The 17877-nt window shown below is 42.2% G+C and overlaps 1 protein-coding gene across 3 annotated transcripts; it reads left to right on the top strand.

Annotated features, from left to right (window-relative positions):
• The first annotated feature begins 3465 nt into the window (after positions 1-3465).
• On the top strand, positions 3466-16892 carry sqor (sulfide quinone oxidoreductase). Of its 3 annotated transcripts, none has more exons than XM_029654479.2 (10): positions 3466-3567; positions 7409-7659; positions 9485-9655; positions 9984-10037; positions 11111-11311; positions 11606-11815; positions 12188-12371; positions 15418-15485; positions 15611-15789; positions 16053-16892. In XM_029654479.2, exons 2-10 carry the CDS (start codon positions 7435-7437, stop codon positions 16108-16110), a joined length of 1350 nt encoding a protein of 449 aa, XP_029510339.2. In that variant the 5' UTR covers positions 3466-3567; positions 7409-7434; the 3' UTR covers positions 16111-16892. The 3 variants fall into 3 exon arrangements, with proteins under 3 accessions (XP_029510339.2, XP_029510338.2, XP_029510340.1); XM_029654478.2 differs by lacking the exon at positions 3466-3567 and adding an exon at positions 3688-3805; XM_029654480.2 differs by lacking the exons at positions 3466-3567; positions 7409-7659 and adding an exon at positions 3688-3805.
• Positions 16893-17877: the final 985 nt, after the last annotated feature.

The following is a 17877-nucleotide window of genomic DNA, read 5'->3' as shown; positions in this document are numbered from 1 at the left end:
CCTCACTAGCTGGCTGAATCACAGCAGTTGGCACCTTGTTGCTGTAACTGAAATGTGGTGTGTTGAAGCACTTACTGTTGAGGTTCTTCTGTGTTGAGCACATGCAACTGACATCACGATAATGAACTAGCTTAGCTAATGAACTAGCTTAGCTAATGAACTAGCTTAGCTAATGAACTAGCTACGTTGGTCGAGGTGTTCATGACCAGAATGACACAGATCTTCACAGTCTTGTATCATATTTAGACTGTGAACATCTAAGCAGAAATGTTGATTGACTCTCTCCAGTGGCACATGGCCTACAGACTATTGCATATATTCTTAAATGTCGACTTTGTACACGGAAAATGGTCCAACTCTGCCTCTTTCTCAATTTTCAAACTGAAATTGGGTGTGCCTTGGGTGGTTCATCGATGTGTCATTCTGGTCATGCGTGCCGCGAACAACGAACACAGCTCCAGGCTGCCATTCATTACGCACACCTGTCACCATCATTACGCGCATTAGCGATCACTGGACTCATCTGAGAGTCCTTCACTTTGTTGATTGTCCCGTCTATAACTGTCTGCTCCCCCATTTTTTCCCTGTGTCAGCATTAATTTTACATTTTTAATTGTTTTATTTCACCTTTATTTAACCAGGTAGGCTAGTTGAGAACAAGTTCTCATTTACAATTGCTACCTGGCCAAGATAAAGCAAAGCAGTTCGACACATACAATGACACAGAGTTACACATGGAGTAAAACAAACATACAGTCAATAATACAGTAGAAAAATAAGTCTATGTACAATGTGAGCAAATGAGGTGAGATAAAGGAGGTAAAGGCAAAAAAAAGGCCATGGTGGCGAAGTAAATACAATATAGCAAGTAAAACACTGGAATGGTAGATTTGCAGTGGAGGAATGTGCAAAGTAGAGATAGAAATAATGGGGTGCAAAGGAGCAAAATAAATAAATAAATTAAATACAGTAGGGAAAGAGGTAGTTGTTTGGGCTAGATTATAGATGGGGTATGTACAGGTGCAGTAATCTGTGAGCTGCTCTGACAGCTGGTGCTTAAGGCTAGTGAGGGAGATAAGTGTTAATGTTAATGTCATTATGTGTTCATGTCCAGACACTGTCCTGTCCTGTTCCATGTCCGTTGCTCCTTAAATGTTCACTTCCTGTACCTGCTTCTCGTCTACCAGCGTCGATCCTTACAGAATGCTGACACCGGGGCCTCCCGAGTAGCGCAGTGGTCTAAGACACTGCATCGCAGTGCTAGCTGTGCCACTAGAGATCCTGGTCCGAGTCCAGGCTCTGTCGCAGCCAGCCGCCACTGGGACACCCATGGGGCGGTGCACAATTGGCCCAGCATCATCCGGGTAAGGGGAGGGTTTGGCCGGCAGGGATGGCCGGGGTACTGCTACGCCTGCTCCCGCTCTCCCTCTCTGGAGTTCGAGGGCACCAGGCTGCCCTTCATTACGCACACCTAACATGGCCAGGTCTCTGACCTCCTTCTATAGGCTGCCTCGTCGTTGTCGGTGATCAGTCCTACCACTGTTGTGTCATTGGCAAAGTTAATGATGGTGTTGGAGTCGTGCCCGGCCGTGCAGTTATGAGTGAACGGGAGTACAGAAGGGGACTGACCACGCACCCCTGAAGGGCCTCTGTGTCAAGGATCAGAGTGGCAGATGTGTTGTTACCTACCCTTGCCACCTGGGGGCAGCCCGTCAGGAAGTCCAGGATCCAGTTGCAGAGGGAGGTGTTTAGTCCCAGGGTCCTTAACATATTGATGAGCTTTGAGGGTACTATGGTGTTGAATGCTAAGCTGTAGTCAAAGAATAGCATTCTCACATAGATGTTCCTTTTGTCCAGGTGGGAAAGAGCAGTGTGGAGTGCAATAGAGATTGCATCATCTGTGGATCTGTTTGGGCAGTATGCAAATTGGAGTGGGACTAGGGTTTCTGGGATAATGCTGTTGATGTGAGCCATGACCAGCCTTTCAAAGCACTTCATGGCTACAGACGTGAGTGCCCAAGGGTCGGTAGTCATTTAGGCAGGTTGCCTTAGTGTTCTTGGGCACAGGCACTATGCTGGTCTGCTTAAAATATGTTGGTATTACAGACTCGGACAGGGAAAGGTTGAAAATGTCAGTGAAGACACTTGCCAGTTGGTCAGCGCATGCTCGCAGTACACATCCTGGTAATCCGTCTGGCCCTGCGGCCTTGTGACTGTTGACCTGTTTAAAGGTCTTACTCACATCAGCTGCGGCAAGCGTGATCACACAGTCTTCTGGAAACAGCTGGTGCTCTCATGCATGGTTCAGTGTTATTTGCCTCGAAGCGAGCATAGAAGTAGTTTAGCTCGTCTGGTAGACTCTTGTCACTGGGCAGCTCTCGGCTGTGCTTCCCTTTGTTGTCTGTAATGGTTTGCGAGCCCTGCCACATCCGACGAGCGTCAAAGCCAGTGTAGTACGATTCAATCTTAGTCCTGTATTGACGCTTTGCCTGTTTGATGGTTCGTAGGAGGGCATAGCGCGGGATTTCTTATCATCTTCCGGGTTAGAGTCCAGCTCCTTGAAAGCGGCAGCTCAAGCCTTTAGCTCAGTGCGAATGTTGCCTGTAATCCATGGCTTCTGGTTGGGGTACGTAGGGTCAATGTGGGGACGACGTCATCGATGCACTTATTGATGAAGCCATTGACTGATGTGGTGGTCTCCTCAATGCCATCGGAGGAATCCCGGAACATATTCCAGTCTGTGCTAGCAAAACACTCCATTTAGCACGATATGTTACATTTGGTATGAAGACCAGGTTGCATATAAGGATAAATTCACAATTTTTATGGGGCGAGATTGGTTGGCTTAACAGGGTAGAATGAGGTACGCAAATAAATATTGCAATTTTAATCAATAATCATGCATTTATTTGGAAAAATACATACTCAACAAAAGTGCACAAATAGATGTTTACATTGATGGCTAAATCTATGTGCAATTTGTATTCGTCATATCCTAAGTAGAAATTCAGTGAAGGCCACAGATGACACGACAAAATGAATTGTCTCAGTTAAAAACAACATATTTTCTGATATTTCAAATCAAATCAAATTAAATTGTATTGGTCACATACACATGGTTAGCAGATGTTATTGCCAGTGTAGCGAAATGCTTGTAGTGTAGGGAAATGCTTGTTAAATAAATGTCATGTTTCTTACACTTCATTACAGGGGACATTTCAATGTATATAAATTAAGATTTTTAAATTAGATGTCGGTGACCCAATAAACGTAAAAAAGTTCGGAGGAACTAAAAAAATACAGGTTTAATAGAATGACCCAGCTGCTGTTTGAACTGGTTTGAGTCTGGGTTTTGTGAAATGAGGCCAATTTGTATTTACCGTAGCCTTAATCTAGTCCCCAGACACTTCTTCAAACTTCCGTTGTGCGCAATAGCCTGGGGGCGAGGTTACTGTAGCCTTGACTGCCCTAATTGGCTCTGCAGCGACAAGTGGTGCATTTGAAAACTATAGAAAGTTCTCTCTTTTTCTTTTCCGTGTGACTTTACCTGGAACTTTTTTGAAACCGGTAAGTTAAAGTGGTGTGGAAAGTCAACAGGGTAAAGGTGGAATAATTCGTGTCCAGTACGTTTTAAAACGATGTGCCATACTGAACGCGACCCAGGTCATTCTGGGTATTATGCAATCCGTGACACTCTCGAGGCGTGTGTTCAAAAAGATAGACCAGTTTTTAATAGAAGTCTGTGGGTAGATCGCCAGCTTGCAAGGATCATATCCCGTTTTCGCAATTTCCTTCATTAAATAAGGTAGGTTTCTACCATGACAGAATTTTTGGTGTTTTCAAGACAAAACATTTAATACGTTTTTTTTTGCAGTGAGCTTCCTTTTGGTTGATTCTGATACTTTCCAAGTGGGGAACTGAGTTTATCTTTCTACGAGTTTCCAAGTAGAAAATGTCGGAGTTTCCGAGTTCCGATTTTTCTTGAACGCGGCAACATGAATAGGGTTTCTCTGCATGAGTTATAACTTCTTTTAGTTTAACTAGGCAAGTCAGAACAAATTCGTATTTACAATGACGGAGCTACCACGGCCAAACCCGGACGACGTTGGGCCAATTCTGCGCCGCCCTTTGGCACTTCCAATTACGGCCGGTTGTGATACAGCCTGGATAACTTTGATTGCTAATAACTTCTGAGAATAAGCTGTTGTTGACTTCAAATAACCTTTCTCTACACAATTATTTTTCAACAAAACACATAGATGTAGCCTACTATGTGCGTCGGCAATGAAGTATGTTGACTAAGTAAAATTGGTCGTGAGACAGCTACACGCACTATGCGACAACACAATTTGATATCGGGGCAATATACTGTAGCCTCAATCCACTATAAGCATGGACCGACGTCTTTTGGACTAACAATGATTTCCAACTTCCACTGATACCGATTGTTGGTCCGGATTTGGCCCAAATGTAGAAGTCTACGCTTGGTTCAGATTTGGTCAGACTAGCCATGATTTGGCCCAGGCCAAAACATAGGCATCTGATTGGGGTCCGGACCAAATCTGAACCAATCATAGAGTACGTTTACACGCACACTACTAATTTGATATTAAAGTGATTATGACAGAAGGCGGAGTATGGCTTTAGTAATGTAAACATGCACCCTATTCTGATATTGATCGGCGAAAGGTCATATTCAAAGTAAGAATGCGCCGATTAAAACGTCTGCTCGCTTAATCAGCTCAACTTCCCTCTTTAATACGCGATTGAAGTGAGTTCGGGAAAAAAATGAAAGTATGACTCTTATAATTCGTTTTCACATACAAACTTTATATGTCCGAACTCGGAATCAAATAGTCTTTGCAAAAATAACATGGTCACTGTGGCAGAACGTTTATTTGGATTGAGTTTCTGCAAAGTATCAAAGTCCCATCAGTAGCCTGATTTCAGTACAGTACACCGGCCAGCCTGTTGCACCAGTTCGGCATAAACAAGTTTGTTTTAAATGCTAAATCGGCGTATATACGTCCGACTTTTGGGATCAGAATTTACACTGTTTCACAAATTAAAAAATAAGACTAGTTTTAGCTAAATCCGGCGTAAGCAATATGCGTTCATGTGATTTGAAGCTTCATACGGGTGGTTGCTAGGCAGTGCCCGTTACTAGGCTGTTACGGTCTTCATGGCAGTAATAAACTTTGCAAGGCTTGTCCTCATTACTTCGCAAATCCCACCACTATGTATGTGTAGCCGATGCGAAATGGCTAGCTAGTTAGCGCTGGTGCAGAGCGTCCCTGGTTCGCGCCCAGGTCGGAGCGAGGGGACAGAAGTCTATACTCTTACAAATGCACGTTTTCTTAACCACAAGTGGATGAATCAACTAATAGGTATTGTGGGAATGAATATCACTGAATTACGAAAATATTGGAATGAAGTAGGCTAGTGCCACTGAAGGAATTTATCCTTATTGTTGGCTTTACAGCACCATGAATGGGGCTGTAGTTATCGCGCTGCTTTGAGACAATCAGTCGGATTTTTGTTTTCATGGAATTTCCGTTTGGATATTTGGTTACAATTAGGCTGGGAAAATGTTAGCCCACGCAAGTATAAATTAAATAGTTCCCCCAAAGGGATGCTGGCCTTCTAGGCAGAGTTGAAAGAAAAAGCCATATCTCAGACTGTCCAATAAAAATAACAGATTAACATGGGCAAAAACACAGACACTGGACAGAGGAACTCTGCCTAGCAGACCAGCATCCCGGATTAACCTCTTCACTGTTGATGTTGAGACTGGACAGAGGAACTCTGCCTAGAAGGCCAGCATCCCGGATTAACCTCTTCACTCTTGATGTTGAGACTGAACAGAGGAACTCTGCCTAGAAGGCCAGCATCCTGGAGTTGCCTCTTCACTGTTGACGTTGAGACTGGACAGAGGAACTCTGCCTAGAAGGCCAGCATCCTGGAGTCGCCTCTTCACTTTTGATGTTGAGACAGGACAGAGGAACTCTGCCTAGGAGGCCAGCATCCTGGAGTCGCCTCTTCACTGTTGACGTTGAGACTGGACAGAGGAACTCTGCCTAGGAGGCCAGCATCCTGGAGTCGCCTCTTCACTGTTGACGTTGAGACTGGACAGAGGAACTCTGCCTAGGAGGCCAGCATCCTGGAGTCGCCTCTTCACTGTTGACGTTGAGACTGGACAGAGGAACTCTGCCTAGGAGGCCAGCATCCTGGAGTTGCCTCTTCACTGTTGACGTTGAGACTGGACAGAGGAACTCTGCCTAGAAGGCCAGCATCCTGGAGTTGCCTCTTCACTGTTGACGTTGAGACTGGACAGAGGAACTCTGCCTAGGAGGCCAGCATCCTGGAGTTGCCTCTTCACTGTTGACGTTGAGACTGGACAGAGGAACTCTGCCTAGGAGGCCAGCATCCTGGAGTCGCCTCTTCACTGTTGACGTTGAGACTGGACAGAGGAACTCTGCCTAGAAGGCCAGCATCCCGGATTAACCTCTTCACTGTTGACGTTGAGACAGGTGTTTTGGGGGAACTATTTAATGAAGCTGCCAGTTGAGGACTTGTGAGGCGTCTGTTTCTCAAACGTGACACTAATGTGCATGTCCTCTTGCTCAGTTGTGCACTTGGGCCTCCCACTCCTCTTTCTATTCTGGTTAGAGCCAGTTTGCGTTGTTCTGTGAATGGAGTAGTACACAGCGTTGTACGAGATCTTCAGTTTCTTGGCAATTTCTCACATTGAAGACTGACAAGTTTCAGAAGAAAGTTATTTGTTTCTGTCCATTTTGAGCCTGTAATCGAACCCACAAATGCTGATGCTCCAGATACTCACCTAGTCTAAATTATATGTATTTATCTTCATTTGGCTCCTCTTTCCTATATTAAATGGATAAACAAATAATTATTGTGTTATAATGTTTACTTTATTAAGAATGTATGTGGCAGTTGAAATTTGTCCCAATGTCTCTAATGAGCACTTTTTAACTTTAATTCAGAACTGAACATTTTTTAACGCCCGGAAAATACGTATATTCAACATCTGGAAAATGTACCAGATTTTTTTTTTTTTTTTTTTTTAACGTCCAGAAAAGTATTTTTAACATGATTTAACTTACTAGGAAAGCCTACTATAAAATAGCATTTGTCACTTGCACCGAAATGCTTACTTATACGAGCCCTTAACCAACAATGCACTTTTAAGAAAATAGAGTTAAGAAAATATTTACTAAATAAACTAAAGTAAACACTTAAAAACATTTTTTTTTAAAGGTGCTTGTTTTTGTTTTCAGACATGCGCCCTCTGCTATTCATTCCTTTGACTACACTGCCTGTCAATTATCTGTCACTTTAAGCCTATGTAGTCATTGTAACTGAATTCTGACTTTTGAATACATTCTAGAATTCTAGAGGTACAGAAGGGAATACATGGCAACAGTGACAGTCATGCACCGGCAGCCAGCCCTGTGGAGGCAGTGCCATAGGACGGCTGGCATTGGCGTCTGTCGTCTCCACACCAGCAGCAGCAGTGCCTCCTCCAAAGAGCATTACAAGGTCCTAGTGCTGGGAGGAGGAACTGGGGGCATCGCAATGAGTGCTCGGATGAAGAGGAAGCTAGGGGCGGAAAATGTGGCCGTAGTGGAAACCAGTGAGGTATTAAAGACCGTTGTTGACTGCTAAAGTGCACCCTATTCACTATAGCATCGGTGCTAGGGAAAGGGGGATACCTAGTCAGTTGTACAACTGAATGACTTAAATTGAAATGTGTCTTCCGCATATAACCCAACCCCTCAATCAGAGAGGCCTACAGTCTACAGTCAATCCAATGTGCCTTCAGAAAGTATTCATACCCCTTGACTTATTCCACATTTTGTTTATACAGCCTTTATTCAAAATAGATTAAAAAAAATGTAATTCTTACCCATCTACACACAATTTATTGAGAATGAAATACAGTATTCATTTACAAAAGTATTCACATCCTTGAGTCAATCCTTTTTAGATTACAGCTGCAAATCTTTCTGGGTAAGCCTCTAAGAGCTTTCCACACCTGGATTGTGCAACATTTGTCCGTTATTGTTTTTAAAATTCTTCAAGATCTGTCAAATTGGTTCTCGTTGCTAGACAACCATTTTCAGGTCTTGCCATATATTTTCAAGTAGATTTAAGTCAAAACTGTAATACGGCCACTCAGGATCATTCGCTGTCTTCTTGGTAAGCAACTCCAGAGTAGATTTGTCCTTGTAAAATTAGGTTATTGTCCTGCTGAAAGGTGAATTATTCTCCCATTGTCTGGTGGAAAGCAGACTGAACCAGGTTTTCCTCTAGGATTTTGCCTGTGTTTAGCTCCATTGCGTTTCTTTTTTTTATCCTGAAACTCCCCAGTCCTTAACGATTACAAGTTTACCCATAACATGATGCAGCCACCACTACGCTTGGAAATATGGAGAATGGTTCTCAGTAATGTGTTGTATTGGATTTGCCCCAAACATAACACTTTGTATTAAGGACAAAAAGTCAATTGCTTTGTCACATTGTTTTACTTTAGTACCTTGTTGCAAACAGGATGCATGTTTTGGAATATTTATATTCTGTACAGGCTTCCTTCTTTTCACTCTGTTATTTATATTAGTATTGTGGAGTAACTACCATGTTGTTTATCCATCCTCAGTTTTCTCCTATCACAGTCATTAAACTCTGTAACTGTTTTAAAGTCCCCATTGGCTTCATGGTGAAATCCCTGAGGTTTCCTTCCTCTCCGGCAACTGAGTTAAGAAGGACACCTGTATCTTTGTAGTGACTGGGTGTAATGATACACCATCCAAAGTGTAATTAATAACTTCAAAGGGATATTCAAAGTCTGCTTTTTATTTTATTTTGACCATTTAAAAATAGGTTCCCTTTTTTTCGAGGCATGGGAAAACCTCCCTGGTCTTTGTTTCAAATTCACTGTTCGACTGCGGGACCTTACTGATAATTGTGTTTGTGTGTGGGTTACAGAGATGAGGTAGTCCATTCAAAAATCATATTGAACACTATTCCATGTAACTTGTTAAGCAAAGTTTTACTCCTGAATTTATTTATGCTTAATCTAACAAAGGGGTTGAATACTTATTGAACTCAAGACATTTCAGCTTTTCATTTTTTTTAAAAGAATTTGTTTAAGAAATATATATATATTCTAAACACAATTACACTTTGACATTATGGGATATTAAGTGAAGGCTAGTGACAATTAGTATTTTCTTAAAAAAAATCAAATTTAAATTAAGGCTGTAACACAACAAAAATGTGGGAAAAGGCCATGGTGTGAATACTTTCTGAAGGCTCTGTAGTCCACTACTTGACCAGAGCCCATAGTGCATTATTTAGGGAACGAGGGTACCATTTGGGACATCCACAGGCTATTGAGGATGAACTTGTAGTATAGAGCATGGGACAACATTTATTGAGCAGCGTTCTTCCCTGTGTTTTATAGATGCACTACTATCAACCCATCTGGACGTTGGTTGGAGCTGGGGTCAAAAGTGTGGCCTCTTCTGGTCGCCCTACAGCCAGTGTCATACCTCCTGGAGTCAAGTGGGTGAAATCGAATGTACGGGAGATCGACCCAGACACAAACACTGTGCGCACAGACAATGGCATGGAGGTAGGAAGGGCTGTTGTTTTACTTTCCTTATCGTTAATTTGATTTAAGACATGTTGATTGACTTGATCAAACGTCATTGTTGGGCTTGGTATCGACGTGAGCAAGGCAAAACTTCAGTCGAGTGTCGTCATAATCTATTTTTTCCCCCTCCTTTCCTGGCAACATCAGATGCTCTAGAGATTCTCTTAATATGAAATGGGTCTTGAAATGCAACTAACCAAATGTCAATGAAGTCAATTTCAGCTTTACCTGTCCTATCCAAGGAGGTAGGCGTACAATCATTTCCCACCCTACTACTGACTGAAACATATTGTCTTCCCTGTAACAGATCTCCTACCAGTATCTGATAGTGGCTCTAGGTCTACAACTACACTACGAGAAGGTGATAAGACCATAGATTGTTCGTTTCACTTCCTCAATATTGTTTCAACATAAGACTTACTGTATAATAGTGTAGAGACACGTTTGGACAGTTACGTGTGCCTGTGTTCTGATGTTCTGTTGCCTGTGTTCTGTTGCCTGTGTTCTGTTGCCTGTGTTCTGTTGCCTGTGTTCTGTTGCCTGTGTTCTGTTGCCTGTGTTCTGTTGCCTGTGTTCTGTTGCCTGTGTTCTGTTCTGTTGCCTGTGTTCTGTTCTGTTGCCTGTGTTCTGTTCTGTTGCCTGTGTTATGTTCTGTTGCCTGTGTTCTGTTGCCTGTGTTCTGATGTTCTGTTGCCTGTGTTCTGTTGCCTGTGTTCTGATGTTCTGTTGCCTGTGTTCTGTTGTTCTGATGCCTGTGTTCTTGTGTTCTGTTGCCTGTGTTCTGATGTTCTGTTGCCTGTGTTCTGATGTTCTGTTGCCTGTGTTCTGATGTTCTGTTGCCTGTGTTCTGATGTTTTGTTGCCTGTGTTCTGTTGCCTGTGTTCTGATGTTCTGTTGCTTATGTTCTGTTGCCTGTGTTCTGTTGCCTGTGATCTGGTGTTCTGTTGCCTGTGTTCTGTTGCCTGTGTTCTGATGTTCTGTTGTTATCAGTTAGTTATTTGGTGCTATGGCCAAACAGTAGCCTGTGTTCTGTTGTTATCAGTTAGTTATTTGGTGCTATGGCCAAACAGTAGCCTGTGTTCTGTTGTTATCAGTTAGTTATTTGGTGCTATGGCCAAACAGTAGCCTGTGTTCTGTTGTTATCAGTTAGTTATTTGGTGCTATGGCCAAACAGTAGCCTGTGTTCTGTTGTTATCAGTTAGTTATTTGGTGCTATGGCCAAACAGTAGCCTGTGTTCTGTTGTTATCAGTTAGTTATTTGGTGCTATGGCCAAACAGTAGCCTGTGTGATTTCTGTCTAATAAACTGTTAAATTAGGTAATTCGTTCCTCTGTTGTGGACATTCTTTTATGATATATCGAGGTCGGTACAATTGTATGCGTCAGTCTCTGCCAATGATATAATCTTTTGGTCTTTTTTACAATGACTTTCTAGATCAAAGGCCTGCCTGAGATTGATGATTGGGAGGAATTTAAGATTGGTTCAAACTACTCCGTGCAAACCGTGGAGAAGACTTGGAGTGCACTGCAGAACTTCAAGGAGGGAAATGCTATATTCTCTTTCCCCAACACTCCGGTGAAGTGTGCAGGAGCACCACAGAAGATCATGTACCTGACCGATGCTTATCTCAGAAAGGTATTGTACCTGACCGATGCTTATCTCAGAAAGGTATTGTAATACGACTGATACAAAATACATCAGATAAAGCTTCATAAACAAGTAGTATTATGACTCTCCATTTTTGTCAAATGATCTGGGTCGTGTTAGCGGACATTTTACAGAAACATTTTGCAACGGAAGTGTTTCTTATTTGACGTGTTCAGATAATATATTCCTGTTTCACTCTGTTTTAAAATATTTTTCTTCCATTTCATACCTACTGAACACAACCCAGCATAAAAAGTCATTCTGATCTGATCCTTCTCGAAGACAGGGAAAAGAGCAACTGCCAACGTCATGTACAACACGTCACTGCCAGTGCTGTTTGGGATCAAGAAATATGCAGATGCATTGTGGGAGATAGTGAAGAATCGCGACATCCAGGTGAATCTCAGACACAACCTCGTAGAGGTCCGGGCCAACAAGCAGGAGGCCGTGTTTGAAAACCTTGACACTCCTGGAGAAACTGAAGTGTTTGAGGTAAGTTCCAGGTAGCCTGGCCCCAGATCTGTTTGTGTTGTGTTTGCCAACTCTTATGCCTATGGTCATTATCATGTGTCACAAAGACCGTAGGAGTTGGCAAGACAACACAGACATATCTGTGACCAGGCTAAGTTCCAGGCAGCTATGATGTACACATGGAGAACATGGAATGGTAGTTCAGAGGGGTTTGTTTTACACATCTGCAATAGATTATCTAAGATGACATAGAAGCTTGATGCTAAGAAACAAACAATCCAGAAGTATTCATATCGGAACATTCACTGGGCAACAACAAGACAGCCACGGTTGTATAATTTCATTTGTTTTTGCTCATTTTCAGTCAATGAATCAATCTTTTCTTTCTGTCAGTATGAGATGCTTCACGTCACTCCTCCAATGGGACCCAACCCGGTGATTAAAGGATCCTCATTGGCTGATGAGGGTGGCTGGCTGGACGTCAACAAAGAGACCCTTCAACATAACAAGTATCCCAACGTGTTTGGGATCGGAGACTGCACCAACCTGCCGACAGCCAAAACAGCTGCTGCAGTGGGTATGTGGTTTCAGTTCTTCTATTTTCCCACTACAAAGAAAACCACAAAACACCAAGTTGGGGGAAACTGCTCTTGCAAAACTTTTTTAATGGTATTTTCCTGCCCACCTGCCAGGTTGAAAACCTGTACCTACAGTAAGGTCCATAATTATTGGCACCCTTGATAAAGATGAGTGAAAAAGACTGTATAAAATAAATAATTCAAATACTGAGTTATATTGCATGCTTTAAACAGTTGGGGAATTATATTATTATATACCAATACAATTGCTCAGAGAAAGATATTTTGTTTAACAAGTTATACATAAAATATATCTAAAAAAAAGATAGGGTTTAAAATTGTTTTACTCCGGAACCCTCCCCTGTTTTACTCCGGAACCCTCCCCTGTTTTACTCCGGAACTCTCCCCTGTTTTACTCCGGAACTCTCCCCTGTTTTGCTCCGGAACTCTCCCCTGTTTTGCTCCGGAACTCTCCCCTGTTTTGCTCCGGAACTCTCCCCTGTTTTGCTCCGGAACTCTCCCCTGTTTTGCTCCGGAACTCTCCCTGTTTTGCTCCGGAACTCTCCCCTGTTTTGCTCCGGAACTCTCCCTGTTTTGCTCCGGAACTCTCCCCTGTTTTGCTCCGAACTCTCCCCTGTTTTGCTCCGGAACTCTCCCCTGTTTTGCTCCGGAACTCTCCCCTGTTTTGCTCCGGAACTCTCCCCTGTTTTGCTCCGGAACTCTCCCCTGTTTTGCTCCGGAACTCTCCCCTGTTTTGCTCCGGAACTCTCCCCTGTTTTGCTCCGGAACTCTCCCCTGTTTTGCTCCGGAACTCTCCCCTGTTTTGCTCCGGAACTCTCCCCTGTTTTGCTCCGGAACCCTCCCCTGTTTTGCTCCGGAACCCTCCCCTGTTTTGCTCCGGAACCCTCCCCTGTTTTGCTCCGGAACCCTCCCCTGTTTTGCTCCGGAACCCTCCCCTGTTTTGCTCCGGAACCCTCCCCTGTTTTGCTCCGGAACCCTCCCCTTGTAATGACAACGACACTGAGCCTTTTTCTAGAAAGTTTTATGAGTTGGAGGCCACGTTCGGAGGGATCTTGGACCATTCTTCCACACATATTCTTTCCAATTCCTTGATATCCTTCATCTGCTCTGTTTCAAATCAAGTCAAGATTTGATTTGAAACCACAGGTTTTCAATGGGGTTCAAGTCCAAAGACTAAAATAAACATTGTAAAATGTTGATATTTCAATTAACAATTTCTTTGTGGAGTTTGATTAATGCTTTGGGTTATTGTATTGCTGGAAGATCTAGTTGCGGCCAAGTTTCAGCCTCCTGGCAGAGGCAACCAGGTTTTTGGCTAAAATGTCCTAGAACTTGGTCAAGTTCTGTTGACCTTAACAAGGGCCACAGGACCAGTGGAAGCAAAATGGCCCCATAACATTGAAGGATATCAAGTTGTATGGTGGAATGGACTAAGACAGGGTTTCCCAAACTTTATCACTCGGGCTCCCCTACCAGCATTGGGGAACTAACTACCAGTCAAAAGTTGTAGGACACCTACTGATTCAAGGGTTTTTCTTTATTTTTCTATTTTCTACATTGTAGAATAATAGTGAATACATCAAAACTATGAAATAACACATGGAATCATGTAGAAACCAAAAAAAGTTTGAAACAAATTTATTTTATATATGAGATTCTTCAAATAGCCACCCTTTGCCTTGATGACAGCTTTGCACACTCTTGGCATTCTCTCAACCAGCATCACCTGGAATGCTTTTCCAACAGGCTTGAAGGAGTTCCTACATATGCTGAGCACTTGTTGGCAGCTTTTCCTTCACTCTGTGGCCTGACTCATCCCAAACCATCTCAATTTGGTTGGGGCACTGTGGAGACCAGGTCATCTGATGCAGCACTCTATCACTCTGATTCTTGGTCAAATAGCCCTTACACAGCCTGGAGGTGTGTTAGGTCTTTGTCCTGTTGAAAAACAAATTATAGTCCCACTAAGGCTAAACCAGATGGGATGGCAAATCGCTGCAGAATGCTGGTTAAGTGTGCCTTGAATTCTAAATAAATCACAGACAGTGTCACCAGCAAAGCACCCCCACACCATAACACCTCCTCTTCCATGCTTCACAGTGGGAAATACACATGCAGAGAATGCGTTCACCCACACCACGTCTCACAAAGACACGGCGGTTGAAACCAAAAATCTCAAATTTGGACTCATCAGACCAAAGGACAAATGTTCACCGGTCTAATGTCCATTGCTTGTGTTTCTTGACCCAAGAAAGTCTCTTTCTTTTTGGTGTCCTTTAGTAGTGGTTTCTATGCAGCAATTCGACCATGAAGGCCTGATTCACGCAGTCTCCTCTGAACAGTTGATGTTGAAATGTGTCTGTTATTTGAAGTATTTATTTGGGCTGCAATCTGAGGTGCAGTTAAGTCGAATGAACTTATCCTCTGCAGCAGAGGTAACTCTAGATCTTCCTTTCCTGTGGCGGTCCTCATGAGAGCCAGTTAACTCTAATAAACGTATCCTCTGCAGCAGAGGTAACTCTAGGTCTTTCTTTCCTGTGGCGGTCCTCATGAAAGACAGTTTCATCATAGCGCTTGATGTTTTTTTTTTTTCGACTGCACTTGAAGAAACTTTGTAGTTCTTGAAATGTTACGGATTAACTGACCTTCACGTCTTAAAGTAATGATGGACTGTAGTTTTCTCTTTGCGGGAACCACTGGTCTAAGATCCCTCCCAAAGTGTTTTCCAATCTCATAAAACATTTTTAGAAAACGGTTGTTATCCTAGAGTATTGAAAACAAGAGGTCTCAATCATTTTGGCCCCTATCTTCCTCAGATTTTTCGTACTACTTCTCTGAACAATTGTATTGGTATAAAACAATATCATTTCCCAATTGTTTTAAGCATACAATATAGCTCAGTATTTTTTTTTTATTTTTTTAAACCATTTTTTATCAAAGGGTGCCAATAATTATGGACCTGGCTACATGTAGTATATTTTCTATTGAGCATGGGAAAGATAACATGGTGTATTTTATTTCCAGCTGCTCAGTCTAGTATTCTGGACAGGACTATTTCAAAAGTCTTGAAGAATGAAAAGCCGGATACGAAGGTATGTTACATAACTAACACTAAATCAACTAAACCTAACCTCCTTTTTGAAATTTTACAAATTACGCATTTCGTTTTTTTCATAAACTACAAGATAACACTGTGCTAAAATACTTGTGTTTACAGTACGATGGCTACACTTCCTGCCCTTTGGTGACGAGTTACAGTAAAGTCATTCTGGCTGAGTTTGACTATAGTGGTCAGCCATTGGAGACATTCCCCATTGACCAAAGCAAGGAGAGATGGACCATGTACCACATGAAAGCTGACGTGATGCCTCATCTGTACTGGCATGGTCTTCTCAAGTAAGTAGCTGTCAAAGAGAATTCCTGGGTTGTGTTCATTAGGCACCAAAATGGAAAAACTGACTGAAACATGGAGCGTTTAACCAATAAGACACCGTTATTTTCATTTTTCTGTTGCAAAAAACCCAGTTTTCAAATGTTTTCTGTTGTATGCCCTAAATAAACACAACCCGCAACTATAGGGGCAGGAAATAAAATCTATATTGATATTTTTGTTGAGGAATGTTAGTCATAAACGTACATCTGATCCTTTTTCCCCAAAGGGGATTCTGGGGTGGACCAGGACCAATCAGGAAAATCATGCACCTTGGGATGAAATAGAAGTTATCACCTGTTCAGATGTGCTGTTCCAAACTGCTACACTGTAATCTTTACAATAACCATGATTGTTTCATAATACAATTTAAACAAGTCATTGACAATCAATTGAAATCTCAAAGTAAATCGATGACAAAAGTAATATTGCAGCATTCCGTGACATACTATATCGTTCATTATAAACTGGGTGGTTCGAGCTCTGAATGCTGATTTGGCTGAAAGCCGTGGTATATCAGACCGTATACAACGGGTATGACAAAACATGTATTTTTAGTGCTCTAATTATGTTTGTAACCAGTTTATAATAGCAATAAGGCACCTCGGGGGTTTATGGTATATGGCCAACGGTTAAGGGCTGTGTCCAGGCACTCAACGTTGCATCGTGCGTAAGAACAGCCCTTAGCTGTGGTATGTTGGCCATATACCACACCTCCTCGGGCCTTATTGCTTAAATGTGCTACCAGGCAGGATTTGTTTCACATATAGGCTATAGGCCTATATTTATAAAATGTCAATCTCATAATGGAATGTATATCTTATAAATGTGATATACAGAGATTCTCACAACTCATAAGGATAATTAGGGGAGAATTTACCAGCTTTATAGTTCAATGCATTGAAATACTAATTTCCAAAGCCAACATTAGATCTCTACAGCTAATGTGACCATCAGCATCACATCAGTAGGCTTCTATTACATAGGATTGTCCTTCTGTCATTTCATAAAGAATATGTGCTATATATTATAAAGATGTGTGTCATTTCAATAAATAACAAATATGTCATAGCCTTGTCCTTGCATTTCTTCCAGTGTTCTATTTAGCTGATAACCTATACTGAAGGGCTGCTCCTATGTCCAACAACAAGGGGTAGTCAAATACTGTAATATAACAGCCTTCTCTGTGTAACGGATGTGAAACCGCTAGCTTAGTTAGCGGCGGTGCGCGCTAAATAGCGTTTCAATCGGTGACGTCACTTGCTCTGAGACCTTGAAGTAGTAGTTCCCCTTGCTCTGCAAGAGCCGCGGCTTTTGTGGAGCGATGGGTAACGATGCTTCGTGGGTGACTGCTGATGTGTACATCTGCTTACAATGACCATACAAGGCATACTAGGCATCACTCTGCATACAAGGCATCACTCTGCTTAGAAGACTAATGCTGCGTTCCTAACCAAGTGGGAATTTACCACATTACGACAGGGAACAATCCACTTGAATGGCCTTCCAACTGGTAATTACTAGTGCGAAACTCGTCTATTATCCTGAGAAACTCACTTCTCCCACAATCTGACCTCTGACGTCACCTACTAAGGAAATGACCTCTATAACAGCAATCCAACAACAAACTTTATTTTTTTAAATAAACTTGATTTGTTTTTTTTAACACTATAATTTGTTTACAAGCATGATCGATTAAGTTTTAGTTTTGTTTACGCAGCTTGTTGGCCATTAGCTAATCAGCATTTTTCAACGAGTTCAAAGCACATGAATGCATCCAATTCCCACCTCCTATGACTTGGTTATGAAAGATGCATATGGCTGCGTTCACAGTCAGCCCAAGTCTGATATTTTTCCTCTAATTGGTTTTTTGACCAATCACATGAGATTTCAAATTGAGATATTTTTCAGACCTGATTTGATTAGTCAAAATACCAATTAGTGAAAAGAAAAGAAAAAACCATTTGAATTGTGGCTACCTGTGTAGATGCAGCCTATATGATTCAGGAATAATGTGATCAGACTTTGCTTTCCAAAACCTTTTTTGAAAACTG

Source organism: Oncorhynchus nerka, linkage group LG9a, assembly GCF_034236695.1.
Source record: "Oncorhynchus nerka isolate Pitt River linkage group LG9a, Oner_Uvic_2.0, whole genome shotgun sequence".
NCBI classification, from domain to species: domain Eukaryota; kingdom Metazoa; phylum Chordata; class Actinopteri; order Salmoniformes; family Salmonidae; genus Oncorhynchus; species Oncorhynchus nerka.
This window is presented reverse-complemented; position numbering and strand designations above follow the sequence as displayed.